The sequence below is a fragment of the Panthera tigris genome, chromosome B1 (genome assembly GCF_018350195.1).
Source record: "Panthera tigris isolate Pti1 chromosome B1, P.tigris_Pti1_mat1.1, whole genome shotgun sequence".
NCBI classification, from domain to species: domain Eukaryota; kingdom Metazoa; phylum Chordata; class Mammalia; order Carnivora; family Felidae; genus Panthera; species Panthera tigris.
The window spans coordinates 73,857,125-73,882,930 of NC_056663.1; the positions used below are offsets into that span (position 1 = coordinate 73,857,125).

General features: G+C 40.3%; 2 protein-coding genes across 8 annotated transcripts in view; both read right to left on the minus strand.

Annotated features, from left to right (window-relative positions):
* Positions 1–1,155, minus strand: part of MND1 (meiotic nuclear divisions 1) — a 66,075-nt gene extending 64,920 nt beyond the window's left edge. The window contains exon 1 of one of the 3 annotated variants that reach the window (XM_042982676.1): positions 1,082–1,155. In XM_042982676.1, coding sequence (XP_042838610.1) covers positions 1,082–1,084 — 3 coding nt within the window. In that variant the 5' untranslated portion in view covers positions 1,085–1,155. Of the gene's footprint in view, positions 1–564; positions 641–711; positions 968–1,081 lie in introns of those variants that run through there. The other 2 variants (XM_042982677.1, XM_015538386.2) reach the window with 2 other exon arrangements.
* A 7,887-nt stretch (positions 1,156–9,042) lies between these two features.
* The window catches only part of TRIM2 (tripartite motif containing 2), a 56,460-nt gene continuing 39,696 nt past the window's right edge, over positions 9,043–25,806 (minus strand). For 2 of the 5 annotated variants that reach the window (XM_007084186.3, XM_042983748.1), the window contains 4 exons: positions 23,367–23,535; positions 22,242–22,312; positions 17,824–17,964; positions 9,043–13,546 (listed from right to left, as the gene is read on the minus strand). In XM_007084186.3, the coding sequence (XP_007084248.3) occupies positions 13,394–13,546; positions 17,824–17,964; positions 22,242–22,312; positions 23,367–23,535 (534 nt within the window). In that variant the 3' untranslated portion in view covers positions 9,043–13,393. Of the gene's footprint in view, positions 13,547–17,823; positions 17,965–20,083; positions 20,183–20,234; positions 20,365–22,241; positions 22,313–23,366; positions 23,536–25,806 lie in introns of those variants that run through there. The other 3 variants (XM_042983746.1, XM_042983747.1, XR_006216731.1) reach the window with 3 other exon arrangements.

Sequence of the window (25,806 nt, forward strand, 5' to 3'; positions counted from 1 at the left end):
ATAACGGCCACTTAACTAAATTAAGATATTAAAATCTTAGATTCATTTAATTAGATGTTGATTCTCTGCCAACAGAGGCAGAAAAAAAAAAATGACATGAAACTGAAGTTTATGGAAATGATTTGATGAGGGGCTTCTGGGTGGCTCAGTGGGTTGGGCCTCCAGCTCTTAATTTCGGCTCAGGTCATGATCCCGGGGTCTTAGGATCAGGCCCCGCCACCGACCCTGAGCTGAGCATGGAGCCTACTTGGGATTCTCGCTCTCTCTTCCTCACTCTAACCCTCTCCCCCGCTCGCTCTCTCTCTCTCTCAAATTAAAAAAAAAAAAAAAAAATTTTTTTTTTAATGATTGGACGAGCTAAAAGACATTAAATTCACAAAGATACAAGCACGCCTTGGAATCTTACCAGGACTTAACCGACCATGGTATGCAGGGAAGGCTAACTCAGCGCAGTGCTTCCCTAATAAACGGACTAACTCCTTACCAACCAGCAGTTCAGAGCACAAAAGGACATCGATTCCAGCCCTTTGGTAAAAGAACAACGGATTTTCAAAGAAATCTTACTGGCATAAAGTGAAGATTCGTTAGGTTACTTCTGAAACCGTGAGCCACTCAGAAACGTGCTCTACAAACCATGATACATAGCACTCGTCTAGGACCCAAGATGCCGGCTCGCTCACACCTTTCCCGGTTCTTCCTAAGAGGCCGCACCTTTGGCAGCAGAATCCGGGGAGCCTGGTGCAATGGTTCTGAAGCGACTCGTGCTGTGGACAGGTCGCTAAGTTTGTGAGACACTCGGGTCACGTTCGCGAACGCCTCCGGATTTTAGCCTAACCCGCCTTGGAAGGCTCTGGGGACAGCGCGGGGCGCGCAAGGGCGGGAAGGCGGCGGACGCCCCGCGGCCTAAGGGTAGCAGGCCCGGGGCCACGCCTCAGCCTCTGGGCTCCGGCCGCGTCGACCTGGCGGCCCCTCCATGGGAGCCAAGCCCCCGAAACCCCACCGGGGCCTAAAGCTGCCGAGGAGCTCCGCCGCCTCGAGAGTGGGGAGGAGCGGGACCCTGGGGCTCGGCCTCAGTTCTTACCATAGCGGATCTTCCGAAGGCTGGGCCTGCGCGAAGCGAGGGGCGGGGCGGGACTAGACGGGTTTGATTTTGGCGCGGACACCGCCAGGGGGCGGAGCAGCGACCAGGAAGAGGTGGGACGGGGGCCGACCTCCGCTCCAACGGTGCGCGGCGACCCCTGGCGGCTCGGCGGAGCGGCCGGCCGGAGAGGGGCGGGGTCGGCCAGGGCGCGGCTTGGACTGGTCTCTCCGCGCTCCTGCCTCTGCTCTCCTGAGGTAGAATGTGACTCCTTTTTTTAGAAAGTCTTAAGCCCTCACTTTAGGGCACGTTTTCCTCGCGCTGCAGAAACCCGGACTAAAGTTGGCCTTAAAAAATAGAGGCGGTTTGGCTGTCGAGGAAGGAAGCGCTGCCCCCATCCACCCGGATTTGCCCAGCCTAAGGCGGACTTTGTTCTCTCCTAATTTTACCCCTCTTCTTTGCAGCTCTCTTCAGTGTTTTCCCAGTTTTAAAATATCGCTTTGTGTTGTCTGTTTTCCCCCTAGGTTTATTTGTTTTAAATAAACAAAATAATGAGCTTCAAATGAAAGCTGTGGAAAAGCTGCTACCTCACGACCTGAAAATACATGAATATTCAGGTCTGAAGCTCGGGTGTGTTAGCCTAAAGGCGCTACAAAATTAACTCAGACTTATCAGTTATTTTGAAAATTATTGTACGTTATTTTGAACCATTTTACAGTACAGTAATTTTACCGAAAACATAGAGTGGGATCTAAAGTGAGAATTTTTATCTCTTATTGCTTCTTTAAGAAACAGAAGCAAAGACGGGGCACCGGGTGGCTCAGTCGGTTGAGCTTTGGGCTCAGGTCATGATCTCACAGCTTGTGAGTTCAAGCCCTGCGTCGGGCTCTGTGCTGACGGCTCAGAGCCTGGAGCCTGCTTCGGATCCTGTGTCTCCCTCTCTCTCTGCCCCTACCCCACTCGCATTCTGTCTCTGTCTCACTCAAAAATAAATAAACAGGGGCGCCTGGGTGGCTCAGTTGGTTAAGCGGCTGACTTCAGCCCAGGTCATGATCTTGCGGTCTGTGAGTTCGAGCCCCGCGTCGGGCTCTGTGCTGACAGCTCAGAGCCTGGAGCCTGTTTCAGATTCTGTGTCTCCCTCTCTCTCTCTCTCTCTCTCTCTCTCTCTGACCCTCCCCTGATCATGCTTTGTCTCTCTCTGTCTCAAAAATAAACGTTAAAACAATTTTTTTTAAAATAATAAACATTAAAAAAATTTTTTTTTTAAGAAACAGAAGCAAGGGGCACCTGAGTGGTTCAGTGGGTTGTGTTTCTGACTCTTGATCTCCACTCAGGTCATGATCTCACAGTTTGTGGGTTCGAGATCTGAGCATGCATAGGATTCTCTCTCTATCTCCTTCTCTCTGCCCTATCCCTGTTCACTCTCTCTCTCTCTCTCAAAATAAATAAGTAAGCACTAAAAAAAGAAGAAAGAAAGAAAGAAAGAAAGAAAGAAAGAAAGAAAGAAAGAAAGAAAAGAAACCTAAGCAAGGGAAGGGTTATATTGATTGCTTAGAGTTCCATTAATTTAGTTTTCCCTAGGGTGTGTTAGGATACCATATGATTGATGGTACATGAGATGATTTTAAAATAGTAAATGGGTAGCCATTTAATACATGTTTTAATATGCACTAGAAAAAGTATAAGCAGCACATTATACTCCAGAGTTCTCATGCATTTCTCTAGATTTAGATGAAGTAGGTATATCAAAAAACCAAAAATGATATTTAAGAAAATATGAAGTAATTGCACTGGTGATATATAGATTTGACAAAAACCATAAAGGTGATGCTTGTGGGAAGAGTTGCCTTACTTGGCTCTCGAACTGCCATACCTCTTCCCTCCAACAGGAATGGCCTTTTTCCATTTGGCTTATTCTAATCTCCCTTTAGATAGCTCATATGTCTGGGAGATCTGACAGGATTCGCTTCAGGAATCTTTTTCCGTGCTTCCCCTCTCCCAAGGCACAAGCAGATAGAGGGTCTTCCGCGGTATGCTATAGCAATCTGCAATTTTTTTTTAATTTTTTTTTAACGTTTATTTATTTTTGAGACAGGGAGAGACAGAGCATGAACGGGGGAGGGTCAGAGAGAGAGGGAGACACAGAATCCGAAGCAGGCTCCAGGCTCTCAGCTGTCAGCACAGAGCCCGACGTGGGCCTCGAACTCACGGACTGTGAGATCATGACCTGAGCCGAAGTCGGACGCTCAACCAACTGAGCCACCCAGGCGCCCCAGCAATCTGCAATTTTATCATAGCACCCCACATTCATTCTGTAACTGTTTTCTTGGACAGCTTCCCTGTAACATCAAACTCCTTTCTGTGGCAGAGGTTAAGCCAACGATCTTGGTGTCACTAAGACCTAGCACAGTGCCCAACAGATGGTCAACACTCAATAAATGTGTATCAAATAAATGTACGAGGTATTTAAGAACACCGTCTCTTCATTGACTTGGGGATAACTGGATATAGTTTTCAGTTGAAAAATCAAAGGATACTTTACTTTATTAAGATCTTAATTATTGGGGCACCTGGGTGGCTCGGTCAGTTGGGCGACTGACTTCGGCTCAGGTCATGATCTCACAGTTTGTGGGTTCAAGCCCCGCATCGGGCTCCGTGCTCACAGCTCAGAGCCTGGAGCCTGCTTCCGATCTGTGTCTCCCTCTCTCTGCACCTCCCCTGCTCGTGCTCTGTCTCTCTCTGACTCTCAAAAAATAAATAAATGTTAGCAAAAAAAAATTTTTTTTTAATCTTATTTGTATTGGGTAATGCTTTCCCATTCATTATCCTTACCAATAGAAATTTGAAATTATCATATATACCATTCGGATGTGTTAAATTAAACAAGGAAGCCATTAGACTCTATTGTGTGGCTCTAATGCTGCGGCAGCCTACCAGGGCAAACCCAAATCTAAGCCTGTAAATGCCCTGAGGTTAGGAAATCAGAACACTAACGACAATTGCATCAGTCAACAAGACTTTAAGCTTTAGTGAATCGAATAATTCCTTTGGTTCTGTACTCTGTGTAAGTCATTCCGCGGGCTCCTGTCGCCAGAGCAGTCCTACCCACTTCTGGTTTGGCACTGCTTGATTAGAACTGATTTTGCTCAGACTCCTAAAATCTTTAATATGCCTCAGTTTATCTTTTAATGATGTCTAGAGATACCCCAAGTTTTGTAATATTATGGAGCAGGCAGATGTAGTATACAGGCTTTTAAGTATGGTAGATAAATATTTGCAGCATCTGAGAGGAACCCATGACTTTGGATCCCGTATCCACCATCTAGCATGTGTTTTTGTACCCAGATGGCATTTGTTTATTGTTCAAATTTGTGTTTTACAAAATCCTTAAGCATACATTAAGTTCATTCTTTTTCCTTTATCTGCTGCCTGCAAAGTGTGTGAAGATGAACCAGACAGGTCACGCCAGTAAGGGGTTTGTTTTAGTCAGAACTGCTCTCCCATCTCAGCACCCTTGCCCAAGACCCTGCTCTACAGAGGGACCTGTTGCCCTTACTCCAGCCACAACCCTCCCCACAGGCAAGGAATCTGCAGGGCCAAAGAGATGTGCCCACCTGTCACAACCCCTCTTCTAGACCGGGAACCTGGAAACCCAGAATCCCCTGAATTTCCGCCAAAACAGAGCTTGAGACAAAGACGTGCTGGTAATTAATTTGGGAGTGAGGAGGCAGTAAGGGTGAGATGCGAAAGGAGCAAAACCACTAAACATGTGTGCACTTCTCTGTGTGGGTATTTAAATATCTTTTAAATCTCCTTTGTGGAAGGAAAGAACACAGGAGAGATGGGATCTGAGGACAGAACTCCACTGGAGAGGACACTCTGACTCTCTAGGTGCCTTCCAGGCCCTTGGCGTTTAAAGACGTTCTGTCTTTAAACCCCCGGCATTCTTGCTACACACAGGTGTGGTTCTTGCCATTCCATCTAATGAACTCTCTGCCATCTGGGCCATGCCTGACTAGACCAGGGCTAGGCGCTCGTGCCAAAGGCAGAGTGTACAGGGTGAACACAGAGCAAGCCCCTTGCCTTTGAGGTGGCCAAGGTAGCTTTGGACAGTGACAAATTGACTCAATTGGGTCTTCTCTTGGGAAAGATAAGTACTAAGTGCAGAGTGGGTTACTCATTGAACAGTAGCTGTATCCTAAATGGCCCTGAATTGTAGTTACACTTCTCTGAGATTCCAGATGTGCACCCATTTTAGAATACCAGACCTCAGAACGACACCACCAAGGAGAAGAGACACATTCTCCTGTCTCCGGTTCCCTTGCTTTCTCAGGAAATATACTCCAAACTGAAGATAACCTTCTCATGGCCCTTCCTTGAAATTCTGAAAAGCATGACCTCTAGAAGAAAGTTCTTATTAAGGAAGCAGGAAAAGAAAGTAATTTGGAAAAGACAGAGGGAAAAGTCTACAAGGTAGGAAAAGAAGGAGAATAAAAAACCGTGAAAGGAGAACATTTCAAATAAGAAATAGTCAACATTAAAAAAAATTTTTTAATGTTTATTTTTGAGAGAAAAAGAGACTGCATGAGTGGGGGAGGGATGGGGGGGCAGAGGATCCAAAGTGGGCTTTGCAATGACAGCAGACAGCCTGATGTGGGGCTCGAACTCACGAACTGAGAGATCATGACCTGAGTCGAAACCAAGAGTCGGATGCCCAACCGACTGAGCCACCCAGGTGCCCCAAGAAATAGTCACCGTTATCAACTTCTCAGTCATCCCACATCCCCTGAGTTAAAAATGACAATGCTATTGTATCATTTTTGCAGAGCATCGGTTTCAACGAGGGCTCCTGGAAGCTGGAAAAATCTCAGATGGTCTGTGGCTCTCCAAAGGGCTATAGTACACAAACAGATACACAGTACATCTCTGGTAGTAACATTTCATGGAGTGGGGATAGGGGAGATTAGGAAAAAATGTATAAGAGATCTCCTTAGGGGGATGATAATGGAAAAAAGGTTGAGAAACACTGGTGTAGAGTAAGTATACAATTTATCATCCAAACGGGCACATCTGAGAACGAAAGGGACTGTTATTTATAATTATGTGGCATAAAGCAGGATTGTGCCCATGAATCCTGTGATAACTCAGAACTTCCCTTGTGTTTTATTAACACTTCTCTTATGGCTCTTACCTTAATTTGCTCTGTATCATAGTTTCTAATCATTCCATCTGGGAGAACAGGCACAGTAAGGAACTTACTCCTTTTTGTAGCCCAGTCTCATTTCTCCTCATTTCTTCTTGAGCATTCTGTGGCCTCACGACATTGAACTACTTGTTCTTTCCTGGACATCTCATGCTCTCTCACCATCTTTTACCAAGTGTTGGCTCATAAGTGGTCCGGCGGCAACACCAGCCCTCTGCCTTCCTCTGGGGCAAGTTCTTACCTGCCAGTTCCCTCAGCCCCATCCAGTGACCCCTGCCACCCTCCATTCCTGGCAGGAGGCTGGGGCCCAAGCCATGGGGAAGTCTGAGTCATGGTGTGGGGTCCTAGGTGCCCATGAGGGTCTCTACTTAGCCATCAAGTATCCTCATGCCCCAGGGAGCAGGACATTAAATAGCAAATAAAAACCACCACCACAGGTCAAGAGGCCACAGAAAAAAGGAAAAAGCCTTTTACATTCTTTTTGAAGGAGGGTTCCTGCATTTTCATTTTGCATCAGCCCCCACAAATTATGTAGCCAGCCATTATATATTATGTATGATATATCTTCACACATGTACACATACACATATATGTATATATATACACACACTGAACATGAATACACACACACACACACACACACACACATTCATGTAAGTTTCATTCCAGTAGAATTAAAGCTCCATGAGAATAGGGACTTTTTAGTTTGCTGCTGTTCCCTAGTGGCTAGAACATACTAGACTCAGTAAATATTTGCTAATGAATGCATATAAAAGCAGCTCATGGTATTATAATTACCTGGCCTGGTTCACTAACCAAACTGCAAGCTCTTAGAGGCCACAGGCTTTACCTCATCTTTATATCCCTTACACCTACCTTAAACCCTGGTGTATCACAAGTGCTTAGACATTTGTCCAATGACAGCAACAACAAAAAAAGGCAGTAGCGTGGGGTAGAGGATAGAATATCATTTGCCCTTCCTGCCTCTTCACTTAGGGTAAATAATACACTGCAGCTTTAGTCGAACTTGGCTGCTCTGGAAAGGAGTGCAGCTGGCTTTATGGGAAATGAGTTCTCAAAGGATAATTTGAGAGATGCTTAAACGTGGGACAACTGGCTTTTATCAGGGATGCCATGCTCTCTGCATCTGAAAATCTCCAAATGGCCCATGATGGCAGTGGTGCCTGCTTGGTTTAAAGAAAAAATAAGTGAAGAATGGACGCAGGATTAAATAAAACCAATATCCGCAGTTACATGTTTGGCCTTTTTCTCATTTCTATTTCATCTGTCCTTCCAAGACTGACTCAGTCTCCTCTTGTAGAGTTACAAACTATTAGAGGTTTTTTTAACCCTCCAAAAAAACAAAACAAGAAATTTTTGTTGTGTCCCTCCATTGTTCACAAAGGATATTCAAAAGAAAATTTTAGTATTCCAGACTAAACGAAAAATCAAAAAGCCTATAAATAAAAAAGTTCTATGCATATATATGTAAGGCGATGACTTATTTATAATTAATGAAGAAAGACAAGAGTCCGTTATAGGAGAACAAAAGATCAAATATCAAACCCATACACCACTCAAGTTGAGAGCTTATCTGTCCTTAAGTCTTGTGGGGAAGATACCTGACCTATAGGTTAGCAGTATTAAAATGACAACTTTGACTTTATGAATAGAGACCAATGTAAATTTTATTCGATTTATGAAAGCCAGGGCACCTGGCTGGCTCAGTCAGTTCAGCTTCCGACTTTGGCTCGGGTCATGATCTCACAGTCTGTGGGTTCGAGCCCTACTTCAGGCTCCGTGCTAACAGCTCAGAGCCTGGAACCTGCTTTGGATTCTGTCTCCCTCCCCCTCTGCCCCTCGCCCACTCACACTCTGTCTCTGTCTCTGTCTCTCTCTCAAAAATAAATAAACGTTAAAAAAAAAAAAGAAAGAAAGAAAGAAAGAAAGCCAGTTGAAACTATCTTCTTTGGAAGGACATGACATAGTGATACCCTATTATTTGTACATTTATCATCAGGTTCCTTTACAACCAAGCCTCCAGAGGCCTGTCTGGACGTAATCTTTAGATGTTGTGAGTACTGCTCAAAATGCTTGGCCATTAGCTTGATGGAATATAAAAAATTGTATTGTAGGGGAGCCTAGGTGGTTCAGTCAGTTAAGTGTCCAACTTCAGCTCAGGTTATATCTCGAAGTTGGTGAGTTTGAGCCCCACATCAGGCTGTCTGCTCTCAGCATGGAGCCCACTTTGGATCCTCTGTCCCCCTCTCTCTCTGCCTATCCCCTGCTCGTGTTATCTCTATCTCAAAAATAAATAAAATATTTTAAAAATAAATGAATAAATAAACCCCTAACCTCTAAAAAAAACCTTTTATTGTAATGAATTTTATTTTAATTAAATTTTGGAACCTAAAGCCAATTATTTGCAGCGAGGTCCCTTTCTAGTTCTTCACCCCCTAGAAATGTGACCACCCTGATGCCAGAAGGTCTGTCCTGTGATTCTTTAAGGATTATAAGCATATTGCTTTGGGTCTATTTGGACTTCTAAATATATTTGCTAGACATACATGTCATGATTTTCCAAATTCCTGCTTAAGATACAACCTAAATGCTCACCTGATTATTAGCATCGTAAACAACAAAAATTTCACTATGCTTTTCTCACTTTTATAAACAGTTTGTTTGAGGTATTGATATCTTCCCCGTATTGTAGAACATTCCTTCATTTCCCTTTACTAAAAAAGCAAACAATACATAAACATTCACCCTGGAAATGGAGAAAACAAGCTTTATTATAATGATTTGAGATTTTGTGCATGGTAAAGGTATACACATGAATCTTGTTTCTCCTATGTTTCAAGACAGAATTAATTTAAAGTTTTATTGTAGACTAAAGCATCCAAAATACTGTGGTACATATGTAGCTACGGACATACAAACACTTTGATGCACAGCGTTCATTCTTTTCTTTAAATAGGCAGTCAGCATTTCGATTCATAAAAGAACAAATGAGAATATATCAGTATCAATGTCAGAGCGCGCAAGACTTAGTGTTCTATACACAAAACGTATGAAACAGACCTAAAAAGATGGAATGTACAAAATTTAAAAAGAAACAAAGGAAGCAGAAATCCTTTATACTCATACATAGGATTGAAAGGCTATAGAATTGAAAATGATATAAAGAATTCCATTACAAGAATACACTCTGTTGATGACAGAACATTCCCATGTCATAAAGCAAAAGCATTGAGTTTAAGGCTGTGTTGCTTTTGAAAGTTAATGGACGTGCTGTACATTCATTGGGACAACATAGCCAATTTATTAATCTATTTTAGAATATTAATAGCTTTCATACATTCTCCACAAACAGACCACACAATCACTGCCACACAGTTCATCTTCAGAAAGTTTAAGATTAACATCATGATTTGTAGCTTACTGTCATTTAAAACAAAACAAAAAAATCATTTATTTATACCAAACAAATCTTTAATGGGCACTTAGTTTCCTTTATGGCAATACTAGATTCCTAGTTATCAAAAATATTAAAATAATTGTAAAGTTTAAAACCCTGCAACATTTACAGAATGCAACAGTATTACGACTTTCGATTTTAAGCAAAATTAGATGATGTTCTCAAGCAAACAGCTTCAATTTTCTCCTACTTGGAAATGTCTTGTTGTTAAATTAGTAAACTAAAAATGCTCCTCCCTTTCCAGAAGCTGGTGAATAGGGAGGATACTATAGAGTCCAAATGTACAAAAAGGTTTTTCCCTTTTGAAGTAATCTGCACATTCCCTAATACTTATTTGCTATTTCCTCCAATTAACTCGGTAGGTATTAGCAAAGCATTTATGTGAATCCTTCCATGTTAGGATCCATAGACACTTGCTACTATACTGTTATTCCAGCCAACTTCTTGTGAGGACATACCCTGTATATTTAGTAGTAGAAGCAACTGTGTTCTGGTTGCATGGACCTGTAGTATTTATTTGTCTCAAATCTAGTCAAAGAGTAAATTAAAATAAGGAAACTTGGGGATTTGTTTAGTTACTGGAGACTAAAGTTTGATCAAGATACTAAGTACCATTTTAAAAAATGGTGAACAGTCATAAAGGCTTTTTATTCATGTGTTTCTGGATGGCCAGGTCACCATGTTCCCCAAGCCCAGCAGGGGAGGTCTGTTTTGGAGGGAATGCATTGTCACTGACCTTTACATTCAAACTGGCAATATTCTGCCATAAGTGCCCAGGGGACATTTGAATGGGTAATTTCTCAGTGCTACTTATCATGAACGTATGACAGGTTCTGTACACTTGACAAAGAGAAATCAAACAATAATGATAGCTCAGGAAAAAAAAAAATCACTTATTTTAATATCCTTCTCAGTTTACCAGAAACCATTTTCCAGAGAATGTGACAAAATTTCATGTAAATCTTGTCTACTCTATCTTATCAGCAGCACTTTCCCTCCTCAAATATGCTCATCAAGAAATACAGTAAATGCTAATATGTATCCAAATGTGAAATGTTATCTACACTTTACCATACATGATTATATATTTTGGAGGGGAAAATACAGTGTTTCTTAGAGTGCCCACAACATGTGTTTTAGTAACAGATAGTGGAACAAGTCTGAATCAAACTATCTATTCTTCCATTCCAATTTGTGCCAATATTGACAGATTTAAAAAAAAAATAGCCTCATATTCAATATATTATTGAGATACCCAGCCCGATATGGTAGGACGGCTAGTTAATTTCTAAATTCACAAGTATAATTTCAATGTTGTGCAAAAAACACTTTTAAGTCAACTAGTCTTAAGACCAATAGCCTGTGACAGAATCTAAACAGGAAGCCACTTTTACTTGTGAAAACACACAGAAGTTATTTTAACAAATTTAAAAGGTTTTCTTTTAAACGGTCTGGGACCTATCAAAGGCCTAGCTTATCTTTTATGCAGAATGTTAGTAAAGGGCAAAATGAAATTCCCTCCCTAGAGTGTAAGCTCCAAGCAGGCAGGGGTTTTTGTCTCTTTTGTCTATTGCTGTATCCCCAGTGCCTAAAATAGTGCCTGGCACCTAGTAAGCACTCATTAAATACGAGTGTTTGAATTCAAAGACTTAGTTCGCTGATGTTAGGAAACAGTATTTTATTTAACATCCGAAAATGCTATTGAATTTTATAACTTTATCACAGTCTCAAATATTTTGAAAACTCTACCTAACTAAAAAAAAAAAGAAAAAAGAAAAAGAAATTCTAAACCTAAATGTAAATCTTCCTGAAAACATTTTTTTTGAGAGGTTGATTTGGGCATAATAAATTTGACAGACAATTGGAAGTAGCTAGATTTCCCTTCTAAATTTAAAAAAGTCCTATATTTAAGAGAATGACTGGGTTGTAAATTAAGCAATGAACATCACATATAATTATACATATGGGAAATGTTTTCTTATAGTACAGTTCTAAGGTGCTTTCAGTGAAAAAGATCCCAAAGTCATATCAAAGATGCCAAGCATGACATCCTATTTGGTAGAACTGAGTAGAAAATTAAACAGTGGAAACAGACCACGTCTTACCTTACAGTATCAAAGACAGATTAACGATTCACTAAATTTTCTGTCACATTTCTCAAAACCCATTTATACTTCGTTTAAATTAAAAGTAACTAAAGTTCAACGTTTCCTTTTCTTTCAACCTGTTTTCGTTTTGTTTTTGCTTTTGAAAGCACAGAAGGCCATTTTCTGACTAAAAGTCAGCCAATACCATCATTCCTGGAAAATGGTGAAAATTATACCTGTTTTAGGGCTTGCTCTACTAGGGACGGCTTTAAACTGCTCAGTAAAGGGATGTGCTGGACGATGCTTCTGTCTTTCAGAGTGCTGCCTATTTCAATACACCAAAGGTTCAGCTATATATATATATATATATGATACATTCTACCTTACCCTAATCATGTATACATAGTCCTTTAATGCCTCTACTATTCATTAGACAATGATAAATAACCGTAACATGCCCTTACCTGTAATGCTTTCGAGATAACACGACTTTGGTAACACTTGCTTTCTAAGGGGAAACCATTAATCAATCACATGCCTTTGGTTGACACCATCCGTCCTCCAAAGGGCTACTTATGGCTCTCTGTCCTAGGACACTGGCGTCCTACTACATGTGCTGACATTTTGCAGGAGGTAAAGCTTTCGCTTTCGTGAAGTGGAAGAGGAGAGACACGTGAGAACATGGCACATAAAATGTGACTGACTTTTTCTTGATTACATGCCAGTGCACTAATCTGGAGTTGAGGGGGGCTGTTTGTTTACCAAAAGGTAGCATTGCTATTGCAATATGCTTTTTAAAGCATTAGGAATTTCAGGTTTCCCTGAAAATGGACTCTGTTTTTTGATACAAGGGGAGCAGGAGAGAAAAGGTGAGAACACACAAAAAGGATCTTTGATCTAACCCAGAAAGGATGGGATATGTGCAGTGGTTTTTAAGTGCTAAACTCAAGAGGCCTGCCTAATCACACCTGGGAGGGTTTTGCAAGACAGTCGTATTTTCTCCTAATTTACATGTAGTTAATGATAACCAAAAAAATGTCACATGGGTTAAGACCGACTGTAAAAGTGAGGTTAGAAGATCCCCCGGGTCTTGTAATTGAAGTTAAATAAAGTACAACAGATTCTGTTTTTGTTTTGTTTTGTTTTGTTTTTTGTTTTGTTTTTGGAGGCTCTGCATAAAAGCTACCATTCACGGGATTAACAAACACCTTTAAATATTCTAGGTTTTTTTTAGTGCTTGTTTGATTTGCAAAATCAGTTCAACTACATAAATCCCTGTCCTAGAAGCCATAGTTCACAGGTGTGAAACGCTGCGTTTTCCAAAGATTCAGTAGAAGGGATTTCCTTCTTTCAAACCCTAAAGGCGAATTACAGAAATCAGATATGCAGTTTTTAAGGAAATTGTTACATTCAGAAATCACCTTGGAAAGTTCGCCAATGCTTCCTTCTAGCATGAAAAGTCTAGTGTAATCTGGTCCCGCGTTGAGAAATCCCTTCCAGTTCATAGTGCAAGACCTTTGGGAGAGGGGGGGTCCATCTGCCCACCACTACTGTAAGTACCGGTAGACCTTGAAACAGTGGTTTCCAGAGTCTGCAACCACAACGTGACCATCTGAAGTCAGGGCCAGGCCCTGGGGGCCATACAGTGGGTCAGCAGATGTGTTAATGTAGGACAAAAATGATCCACTTCCGTCAAAAACCTGTAAAAAATATAAAGTCAGAGTGTTACAGGAAAAGTTATAGTAATATGATGAAACAGGAGTTAGAAAACCCTTAATGCTAATATTGTCAATACAAAAGCATGCGTGTAACCCAACAGGTTTAGGTAATGATCGTATATCCGATCCTTCACTCCACTTACCTTGCTTTTGCTCCTTTCACTCTCTATCCCTCAGAGTCACTGACAAGGAGCATGCCATTGGCCACCAGACCTCATTTACATTCTTAACAGTGGTCAGTTTGAGGGGAATAGTTTTCAGTGGTGCCTGAAAATGAAGGACCCTTGTCTCCTACTCTCAGCCTTCATTTTCCACACTTCCAGCCTCACATCCCTTTTATCCCCAATCAGAAGACAGAAAAATCAGCCACTAGACCACAAAGGAATGGTTCTGAGTCATAATATACAATGAGAAAATAAAGATCTTTTTTACCTTTTCATTTTTTAAAAATTAATTTATTAGAAAAATTTTTTTTATTTTTTATTATATGAAATTGATTGTCAAATTAGTTTCCATACAACACCCAGTGCTCATCCCAAAAGATGCCCTCTTCAATGCCCATCACCTACCCTCCCCTCCCTCCCACCTGCCATCAACCCTCAGTTTGTTCTCAGTTTTTAAGAGTCTAGGGGCGCCTGGGTGGCTCAGTCGGTTAGGCATCCGACCTCGGCTCAGGTCATGATCTCACGGTTGGTGAGTTCGAGCCCCACATTGGGCTCTGTGCTGACAGCTTGGAGCCTGGAGCCTGCTTCGGATTCTGTGTCTCCTTTCATCTCTGCCCCTCCCCAACTTGTGCTCTCTGTCTCTCAAAAATAAATAAATGTAAACAAACAAACAAAAAAAGAGTCTCTTATGCTTTGGCTCTCTCTCACACTCTAACCTCTTTTATTTATTAGAAAAAATTTTTAATGTTTATTTATTTTTGACAGAGAGAAAGAGAGAGAGACAGCGCATGAGTGGGTGGAGGGGCAGAGAGAGAGGGAGACACAGAATCCAAAGCAGGCTCCAGGCTCTGAGCTGTCAGCACAGAGCCCGATGTAGGGCTTGAACCCATGAACCCTGAGATCATGACCTAAGCCCAAGTCAGATGCTTAACCGACTGAGTCACCCAGGCACCCCCATTTTTTCCTTTTCAGAAAAAAAGGAGTTATAAGAAGTCAATAACTCAATATGTGCATTTGTGGGTTTTTTAGAATATTTTGTTTTTAAGTCATCTCTACACCCAGTGTGGGGCTCAAACTCACAACCCTGAGATCAAGATTCACACACTCTACCAACTCAGCCAGCCAGGTGCCCCACAACATGTACATCTGGATATGAAGTAGTCTTCTTTTGGGCTAGAAGCTTCTGCCATGATGAAATACAAGGAACATTTTTCTTTCACAAGGCCCAGGCTGGTTTCTTTTGACCATTCTGTTTGGCCCATAGGTGTTTCACAAGGCAGTGTGACTAGGCAGGTGCTAGGAGGGCCACAATACAAACAGCTAAGCACCTGTAGTCTATAGAACTGCTTTGTAAACTTGGTTCCCAGTCTGGCTTCCAGCTTTCCAACACAATAGAATAGCTCTTTCAAATGTAGATGTACATTAGCATAATTAAGCAAGATAAATATAATGGAGAAATAAAAGCATTTATAGTCTCAGTCCTTTTTCTGGGAAGTAATACCAGTATCACATTCAAACGGCTAAATACTACTGTCTTCACAAAGACACCTGGATGCTACCTGATTTAACCCGTGCATTCTGAGGTCTCAGAAATTCGGCACAGGTTCATATTGGCAAGGATGAATAACCCTGTCTGCACATGTATGTTTAGATTCTTCTGGGTGTCTATACAGAGAAATTGAGAAAAGAATAGTCTTTCTTAGTCTGGGGATTCAAAACCTTTGTTCTTAATTTAGAGAAAAATCTACTTTTTTTGTCTGGAAACAACTACAGACCTCAAAATAATGTTTTAATTCTTTTTTTCCAGAATGTAACCACTTTTATTATTTTTTATACCCAATTAAAATGGCAAATGCCATCATGACACCATTAATCCTAAACCATGAAAATATATTTAAATTCATTATTATATTTAAAATGTTTTAGGGGCGCCTGGGTGGCTCAGTCGGTTAAGCGTCCGACTTCAGCTCAGGTCACGATCTCGCGGTCCGTGAGTTCGATCCCCGCGTCGGGCTCTGGGCTGATGGCTCAGAGCCTGGAGCCTGCTTCCAATTCTGTGTCTCCCTCTCTCTCTGCCCCTCCCCCGTTCATGCTCTGTCTGTCTCTCTCTGTCTCAAAAATAAATAAATGTTAAAAAAAAAAATCTAAAATGTTTTTGTTCACTTTTAATTTTGAAATAATTATAGATTCATAGGAAGTTCCAAGGATAGTACAGAGAAATTCTGTGTACCTTTCACCTAGTTTGGCAGAATACTCCCGTAACACCATTCGAGTCTAGAGATTTATTTTTGGGGAGTTTTAAAATTATTAACTACATTTCCTTAACAGTTGTTGGGGTATTCAGGTTATTTATTTTATATTGAGTGAGTTGTAGAATTTGTACTTTTTGAGAAATTGGTCCATTTCATCTAAATTGTCAAAAATGCACATGTAGAGTTCACAGAACTTCTGTATGCCTGCGGAGTCTGTGATGATATTAGCACTTTGTGTCTTTTCCTTTAGCGGTCTCGTTAGAGGTCTGTCATCTTATTGATCATTGCAAGGAACCACCTTTCTGTTTCACTGCTCTTCTCTATTGTTTGCCTTGCACTACACTGATTTCTGATCCTATCTGCACTATTTCCTCCCGCCTGTTTGCTTTCAGGCTGTTCTGCTCCTCTACTTCTGGCTTTTTTGAGGTAGGAGCTGGGATTCGTGATCTCTGACTTTCTAATGTAAGCACTTAGTGCCAGTAAGTTCCCTCTCATGTAGAATGGTGGTTGCCAGGGCTGGAGAGTGGGGGAAATGGGGAGAAGGTGGTCAAAGGGTATAAACTTCCAGTTAGAAGATGAATAAGTTCTGGGGATCTAATGCATTGTATGGTGATTATAGTTAATAAACCAATTTTATATACTTGAAAGTTTTGCTAAGAGAGGAGATCTAAATGTTCTCACCACAAAAAAGAAATGGTAGTAACGTGACGGTGACAGAGGTATTGGCTAAAGCTATGGTGGTGATCATTTTGCAATATGTAAGTGTATCAAATCATATTACACACCTTAAACTTACACAATATATATGCCAATTATATCGCAATAAAGCTGGGGGGAAAATCTTCCTCTCAGGACCCTCTTAGCTGCACACCACAAACTTTGATATGCTATATTTGTACTTTCATTCAGGCCAGTATATTTTAAATTTTTCCTTGGGACTTCCTCTTTGACTCAGGTTATTCAGCAGAATAATGTTTTTAAATGCATAAAACAAAATACATGGGATTATAAAGGAAAACAATCATTATTAAAACATAGTTATCAAAATTGTACAAAACTGCGATATAGTAATATGTGTGCTTTTTATTTTTATTTTTTTTTAATTTTCTTAATGTTTATTTATTTTTGAGAGAGACAGAGACAGAATGCGAGTGGGTCGGGACAGAGAGGGAGACACAGAATCTGAAACAGGCTCCAGGTTCTGAGCTGTCAGCACAGAGCCTGACGCGGGGCTCGAACTCACGAGCTGCAAGATCGTGACCTGAGCTGAAGTCGGACGCTCAACCGACTGAGCCACCCAGGCGCCCCAATATGTGTGCTTTTTAAACCAACACATTGAATAACAAGAAATGGTGATGGATCCATCTCATCTAAATTGTCATGTAACACTGACTGGTTCTGAAAGATGATGAGCATATATGACAATTCAAGACCTCTGCAACCACGATTCCTCTTGGTGACAAAGTTATAGGTGTTCCTAAAACTACGGTGATTGTTGCCTATATTCATAATTAAAGAAAATGAGTTTTTAGTTGGAAGCTAGTAAAAACAGTAATATCTTTTTGTTCAATGGATGGACCTCTTGAGTTCTATCCACAAACACCTTGGTGTTAAAAATTCCCAATTCAGAGGTTTTCACTCTGGTAACCTGTTGATGTTGTTCTCCTCCACCTTCTACTCCACCTCTCCTCCACCTTACTTAGTTTAGCACTTCTCCTGAGACGGTCTATGAAAACCTAACCAATGAACAATGGGAAACATCCCAGTTGGGAGACAGCCAATTCTTCACTTTCAACAAACACCCGTCACTCTAAACAAATACATTAGCATTACATGAGTTTACCTGGATCCTGCTGTTTCCCCAATCTGCTACAATGATGTTTCCATTTGAATCCACTGCTACACCTGTTGGAGCATTAAACTGCCCATTTCCTTCTCCATTTGAGCCAAACTTCAACATGAATTCTCCCTCCTGATTAAACACCTGTATGAGATATTTTTAAATGATTTTATTTTAAACTAAAAATAGTTGAGCCAACATTACGGGTTTTAAAAAAATACGTATCTGAGCATATTTTTGATTATGAGTTAAGGCATTCTAAAAAAAAAGAAAAAAATTTACAAAGTAGACCCCCATATTACTTATGGTTCCCCAATTTACTATGTAAATTTGATTTATCATTTGTTAAATCAGTTCTTATTTCTAGCTCCTATCTGGTTATTGAGTACTTATATGAAAAATACTTTTGTTATAAATTATAAAATATATAGGAATATAAGGCAGGATAAGAAAGTGGAGCTATAATTTTCAACAGTATTATTATTCCTGCCTTTGAATAAATAGCTAAATTTCAAGAACAGAAATATTACTATTTCTAACAGGAGGGATGATCAAAGTTGTATCAGGACCATGGAGCTTTTTGTTAGGCTGGGTGCTCAGAATTTATTACCATCTTAGTCAACGTGAGAAAGAGCAAGTTGGACTTCACACTTACAAGGGAATATAAGGGAAAAGTGTGTGTGTGTGTGTGTGTGTGTGTGTGTGTATGGCACAGGTGAGGAATAATAGAAGGGCTTTTTAATATATTTTTTTCAGAATATATATTTAGTTAAAATAGATAGATTATATGATTCTAAGGCTTTGATGGATGGAGCATACTGAGGGGAGCGGGCTGAGAGAAGTTGGGGAGGTACACAGAACTCTTCAGCAAATTCTCTAAGATATGATCTAGACAAGCAATAGCTTGTTGTGGTTAATTAAATATTCTTACTAATGGAGTGTTAAAATACATGTATCAAATACAGATTATTGATTTGGAGAGAAATAAATTGTCATTATGTGGTTATTTGTAAGACTACAGTAAGCATAATTTTATCTTGATGATTCAGATGGTATTTAATGGCTGTGAAGTATCTCTAGGATATTATTTTAAGCTTCCATTATGATGCAGCCAACATATGTTGAAGGACCCATTAACAAATCAAAACGTATTACATGCAAAGCCATGAGAGTAAGGGTTCCTGAAACGTGGAACAGAGGGAGTTCACCATACCCGAGTGTGCAGACCTAATTTGAGAATGATCTCAGGGCCTTTTACAGATTCTCCTACTGCCATCTCTGTGATCATGAAAGATTAAAATGACTCTCTTTCGTTTAGTTATGTACATTGGAGAAGCAAAGGGAGACAAACCATCTCTAAAGGCTAAACTCCCTTTAAGATAAAGAAAAAGAATCATGACTGCTTCTTGAATTAATTACATAACTTGCCAGCTAAGCAAGCTACCTCTTTGGTTCTTTGGAAAGGACAAGACAAGAACTAGCTTTGGCTAAGATTATTTTTTAAAAATCTTTCCTGACTCCTTTTATCTCCTTTCACACAGAACGTTCTTGTTTTAAAGGCCAATGAAACTGTTTGTATGCTGGTGAGGACACAATTTATTACTCTCTGATCTTTTCCCTTAATAAGTCCTACCAATAATCTTTTTGTTTGTTTGTATTTATTTCTCTGAAGAGGTGTGTTTTCCTTGGCCTACTGCAAAAAACACAAATGCTTCTGCCCCATTTTGTAATGATGCAGAATGCCAAATTTAGTTGTTTTGCAATGAAAACAAAATACACACTGAAAGTGGCTAAAGAACTAGACCATTTGTTAGCCCTGACCTATAGGCACAGTTTTTACATTTACCAAGAGAGAAATGAATTGAATCCAGAACCACTGCTAACTGCCACGTGTCACAGGGGAAACAAAAGCCCAACTATTCCATAAAAGCTATATGGCAACAGCTGCCAAACAGAAGAGAAAAAACACTGGTTTTCTTAAATAAGAGGGAAACTGAGTTCAAATTAGTAAAATAATCTACCTCTGCTGTACTGAAAACTTGAAGAGTTTTCAGAATCTTAATAATTACAAATTTCTTGTAGTTCCTATTTTTCCCACCTAAAATGTCATTTAATTGCTTATAAATTATTCAGATGAAAACATATTAAGAGGCGGATGCATGAGCTGAAATAGTTTTTACAGCTTTGCTTTTCATACAAGTTTTTATAGCAAGTTTTTATCACTTGGATGATAATCCTTTCCTGATTTCAAAATTCTGCTCACCTCAAATACCACCTCCACTTGGAAGTCTTCCCTGATGGTCTTAGTTACAGAAATCTGCTCTTTGTTTTCTTCTGGATACTTATAGAACTTTATATGTACCTATATTAAAATAATAATTTATCGCTATCTGCCTTGCATTTTGATTACTTACATATGTCTTATTTCCTTCTACATTGTCAGCCAGGGCTGGTAACTAGGAGTCCTCCCACATACCAATGCCAGTTGATTCATAGAGGCTGCCTGGAGCACTGGGACGGAAAGGCTCTGAGGCCACAGTTGCGCTTAGTAGAAAAGAGCAACTTGATTAATAGGACTGTCTTCCGGTGGGGGTGGGCAGCATCTATACCAGGCGTTTGCTGGCCTTTGCTGATCCATATGAGTTATCTTCTGGTTAAATGCCCTGTAGTTAAATGATTCCTCTATTAAGTGAGTGAAGGCTAGGGAGTCTGAGGACAGCCTATGTTATCGTTAAGCTCATCACACAGGACTGTTACAGCACCCCCCCGGGGGGGGGGGGCAGTCCAGAGCCCAGTCCCTTCTGCCTCTGCTGTTTCCCTCCTCCCCAGCATTACTCTTCCCAACGTCCTCTTCCGTTTACCAAGACACCTCCTGTAGAGAGAGAGAATTTGCAGCTTACAGACACTGAGGGAGGTAGGGGAGTGGGGAATGAGCTCCCCCACTATGGCAGCAACTCCAGAGACACAATGTGGCAGGAAGCAGCCTGAGAAGCAAGCAATGGTGGGCATCCTTTCCCCTCTTCCTGCCCCATCAGGGGCAGGCCCACTGTGCCCTACACTTTGCATCCACCAAAAAAAGCTCAAAACCATTCCATTTACTTGGGTTAAATGTATCTTTTGGGACAACCTGGGGGAAATGAAGCGGTGATGGACTCAGGAGAGAGAGTGCCTTTGGGTGTTGAAATCCTATCCCTACATAGCTATTCCAGTCACCAACACTGACAACTTTGGTTGCCCGATGGTTGTCTCTAAGCGCAAACTTTAGTCACTGGCATACGCCACCTATGCTGTTTCCTTCTTACCCTTCCTTTAAAAAGGCCTCACCTTAAAAAATTTTAACGAATTTACTTACAAGGAAAACTTTGTATCACTTCTGTAAGTGCAAACCAGTACCACTTGATGTAAACAGAGGGTAACCCTAAAAATAAACACATGACTCTTAAAATGAAAATGTTTGGGGCACCTGGGTGGCTCAGTTGGTTAAGCGGCCGACTTCGGCTCAGGTCACGATCTCGCGGTCCGTGAGTTCGAGCCCCGCGTCAGGCTCTGTGCTGACAGCTCAGAGCCTGGAGCCTGTTTCAGATTCTGTGTCTCCCTCTCTCTGACCCTCCCCTGTTCATGCTCTGTCTCTCCCTGTCTCAAAAATAAATAAAGTTTAAAAAAAAAAAAAATGTCTGCCAGTGCACTGCCCAGGGCCACCTGGCGTGCCTTCAGTGGAACATGCACTCCACTTTAGGAACCGCGGTCTAGAATGTAATTAAACATTTTCTCGTTTCAGTAAGTCACAAATTTGTTTTGATATCTGGATGTCCTGATTTGCTCATAATAAATCTCAAATCTTTCTTCCCCCTACACCTAGTAAGAAAGATGTACTACACTGCTTGGTGGAGGGGAAGGGGCACTGTATTCTGGGGAACACCAAGTGTGCGAAAGCATTCTCTGAAGTATGAAACATCTATAGGAATGTATAGTAGGGCTATTTCCCTCACAAAATCTGCACAGGTTTTAGATATTAGCGGAGTTCGGATATCTAATTTTGTTTGAAAGGCCTTATGATGCAGATAATTGAAAAAGTGATCTTGTTTTAATGTATTGAATAGAGGCAAAATATTAAGTTTTGGAAAGTTCTGCCTCTCTAAGTTCAAGCAACTGCTTTTTCAAATTTAATTTTTAAGTCATCTCCATTTATAGCTATTTCAAATTAAAAAACTTGTCGTCACCACATTTTGTTTGATTTTCTGACTCTCCCAACTCTGTGGGTCCAAATTAAAACTTGCATCTTTAGAGAGAAGCAAAATGTACTCTTTCAGGTTCATCCCTTTAGTTCCTGTGCATATATGGGAGTATTACATTATTTTCTCTCAGACTGATTTCTCAATAACAGCAGTTAAAAGTGAACAATAATTGGTGTTTTATAGTACCTTGACAGAATGATTATGGAAATCTGTAACAATAATCTCATTATTGCTATTTACAGCTGCAAAATGGGGACCTGCAATAAAGATGAAAAACATATGTGACTACTGTTAACAATAAAACTGATTACAACAACGTAGCAGTTACAAAATTCAACATATTAGTTATTTAAGAAAGAACAAAGAATTATAGACTCGGTTCTTGAAAGATCATTCGGCTAGAACTCTGGCTCTAGATGGCATAGGTCCTCTATCATTCTACACTCGGACTGTCTACTCTGGCTTCTTTTACATCAAGCTAAGAGTGCCAGCAGCCTTAACGAAGCGGAACGAGCAATAAGCATCAAAATTCATTCTCTGCAGCACCATCTGAAAGTCACATCTGCCAGCTTCTCTGAGTATATGTTAGTCCCTTTAGGAAGGATGTGGGGAGTCTTAGTACTGGGAAAAAAAGACACCCATATGTAATATTTTTTTAAAAAGTAGAGCAGAAACCCATATTTTGTAATTTGGGGTGACATTCAGAACCTGGCAGAACTGGAGACAAAGCACAAAAATGATTATGCAAATTATTGTCAAATGCCGAAAGCATCCTTTCAAAAAGAAAATTTAATATACCATTTTCAGCCTCTTCTTGCAGATGTTAAAAACTAAGTCAGCCTGTGCTTGCAAAGTGGTACACCAGAAAGAGAAGTAATAGAACTGCCCTTCCTATACTCAGCAAATTTTCTAAAGTCTTGCTCTCTTACCATCATCTAGAAAGGTGAAAAAAATTCTCATTCCGAAGCTCTTTCTTATACAAAGCTACAGCTAGGTAGAAATTGGAGTTACTCCACTGTTCCTCAAACATTTTTATTTTAAATTTTATGTCTTACTTAATATTCAAAGATTCGACTTCTGAGCTGTAAACTGCTGTCAGTAAAAACCACACATGGACCGCAGTTCAACTTACTGCTGGCGGAGTAATTGAGAAGCATCTCATCATGCTTTTGCTTAGATTTATCCCCAGTATCTTTCCTAAAGCCGGAAAACACACTGGGGATTGAGGCATCTTCCACATGCTCCAACATCATGCAAATGTGAGCAGAAGAAGCGTAAAAAAGGGGGTTTACATATTACCATCGAGTGTACCTGCAAACTGCCTGTCCCCATTTCCTCGGCTACCAAACCTGGTGACTATTTTCCCATTTGGCTGGAAAATAAACACGCAGCACGCCTTGTTGTCCACCACAATGATGTGCCCGTTGCGGTCCACCGAGACTCCTTTGGGCCCCATCAACTTTCCTGATCCGATTTTTGTCTGTTAGAAACAAGTACAGAAAATGAAGTTTAAAACACTACAGAACATGAAGACAGACACCTGTTTTAGTAAACACTTCCTTGAACCTTCAAATGGGGGTGCACAGCTACTCATATGTCACAATGATGTCCTGTTTTTGTCACATCCATTATCTGCTACTAAGATTTATGTGAAATCCTTACTTTTTAAGAGGATCACCACCAAGAATGTTCTAGAATCCCCTTAACTGGGGTCACAGTTCCCTTGTAAAGATGCAGTGTGGTGTGGCAAAATATCACTGGGTCAGGAGTAGGAAGGCTGTTCTATGCCTGTCGCTTGTTTTAGACACATCTGGTATAGCACAAATGGATTTGATTTCCTTAAGCTTCAGATTCCTTATATATTTAAAAATGTAAAAAAAAAAAAAAAACCAAAAAAACCCCAAAAAACCTTTAGTAACTTCCAAAGGCATTTTTGGGATAGGTACTAAGTAAAACAATGTAGATAAAGAAGTGCTTAGTGTAGAGTATAGCACATATTAAGCAGTCATTAAAGGGAAGCCATCATCATCGTTATTGTAGATCATAATATCAAAACTGCCAAGAATCTGCCATTGAACTTTACCAGTGTTAAGTTCTATGGAGGCAGGAGTTATGTCTGTTTTGTCTACTACTGTGTACTCAGACCCAGCATACTTCTTGGTGCCTAACCAGGTAGTCACCAAGTATTAGCCGAATACATTAATTTTAAAAGTCTAGCATTATTTCGGGTAACGCTGATGATTGAATGGTTCGTTTTCAGTATTTTAAAATGGGAGAAAAGCATGAGATTTCTATCAAGCACATACCATATGCATTTGAAGTCTTACTCATTTTTCTGAGTAGACTATATAAATGCCTGTTTGCTAGGAGATGCTTATCTCATATCCTTCCATTTATAGCTCCATTATAAAGTACTTTACTCATTCACCCATTTATTTACTAATTCTGCAAACATTTGGTGGGTGATAGAGCACCCACTGTGTGGCTAATGACTCCAGGCACTGAGTAGACACAGACAAGTAAGACCAGCCCCTCTCCTGGAGGATGTCTCAGTCATACTGCAGAGACAAACACGTTCACTGGGTCCTGTTTAATGTGCCTGGTATTGAGTGTTTGGTAAATCTGAGAGAATTCAAATAGGCTATCCTAGAAGCCATAGAGAACAAAAACTTAATGCAACAGGTCACTATAGACAAGGAAGGAGAAGGAGCACCCAAGGTGAGGAAGCAGCCGGAAAGAGCGCCTGGTGAGGGGGATGCACGAACCATAGAGGCTTAGAGAGTCAAGTAGATCTCTATGTGTCTTTATAAATGCTTTCTCAGATATATTATTAAACAAAGCAAGGTACTGAATAGTGAGTATAGTCTGAGCCCACCTGAATGAAATGTGTTTATATATGTATACATACATATTCCTGGAAGAGACCAGTAAGAAACCATTGATATTAGTGGTGGCAGGAGAAACTCTTACTTTTCATTTTATACTCATCTGTAGGGTTATTTTAAATACTTTAAAGGTTTGTTTGTTGCTAAAGAGAGAGAGAGAGAGAGAGAGAGAGAGAGAGTGTGTGTGTGTGTGTGTGTGCAAGTGGTAGAGGGGGGGAGAGAGAGAATCCCAAGCAGGCTCTGCACTGTCAGTGAGAGACCAATGCGGGGCTTGAACTCACGAACTGCGAGGTTATTCCCTGAGCTGAAGTCAGATGCTTAACCAACTAAGTCACCCAGGTGCCCTCAGCATCAAATACCTATTTGCATGTATTACTTTTTAAATTAAAATTTTTAATTCCAAAATAATTTCATTACCCTAGGTTCTGTTTTAGTCCCCTTATTTTCTCTCTATATATTAGTGCTGCCTGATAGAAATATAACATGAGCCATGTATGTAATTAAGATTTTTCTTAATTACAACATCAAAAAAAAACAAAACAAAAAGAAAAAAGGAAAATTATTTAAATCATATATCATATTTGACCTAACATATCTAAAAGTTATCATTTCAACATATAATCAATATTAAAATTACTGATGAAATATTTTACATTTTTTTTTACTAAGCCTTTGAAATCCAGTGTGTTTTTCACATGCACAGCACATCTCAATTTGGACTCATCCCATTTCAAGACCTCAGTATCCCTGTTCTAGTGGCTATCAAATTGGATACAGCAATTCTATATACTTCTTCTAAGATCTCATTTTGTTATGGCATCAACTCTCACCTCTGTACATAAAAGTCTCAAATCCATATCTTCAGT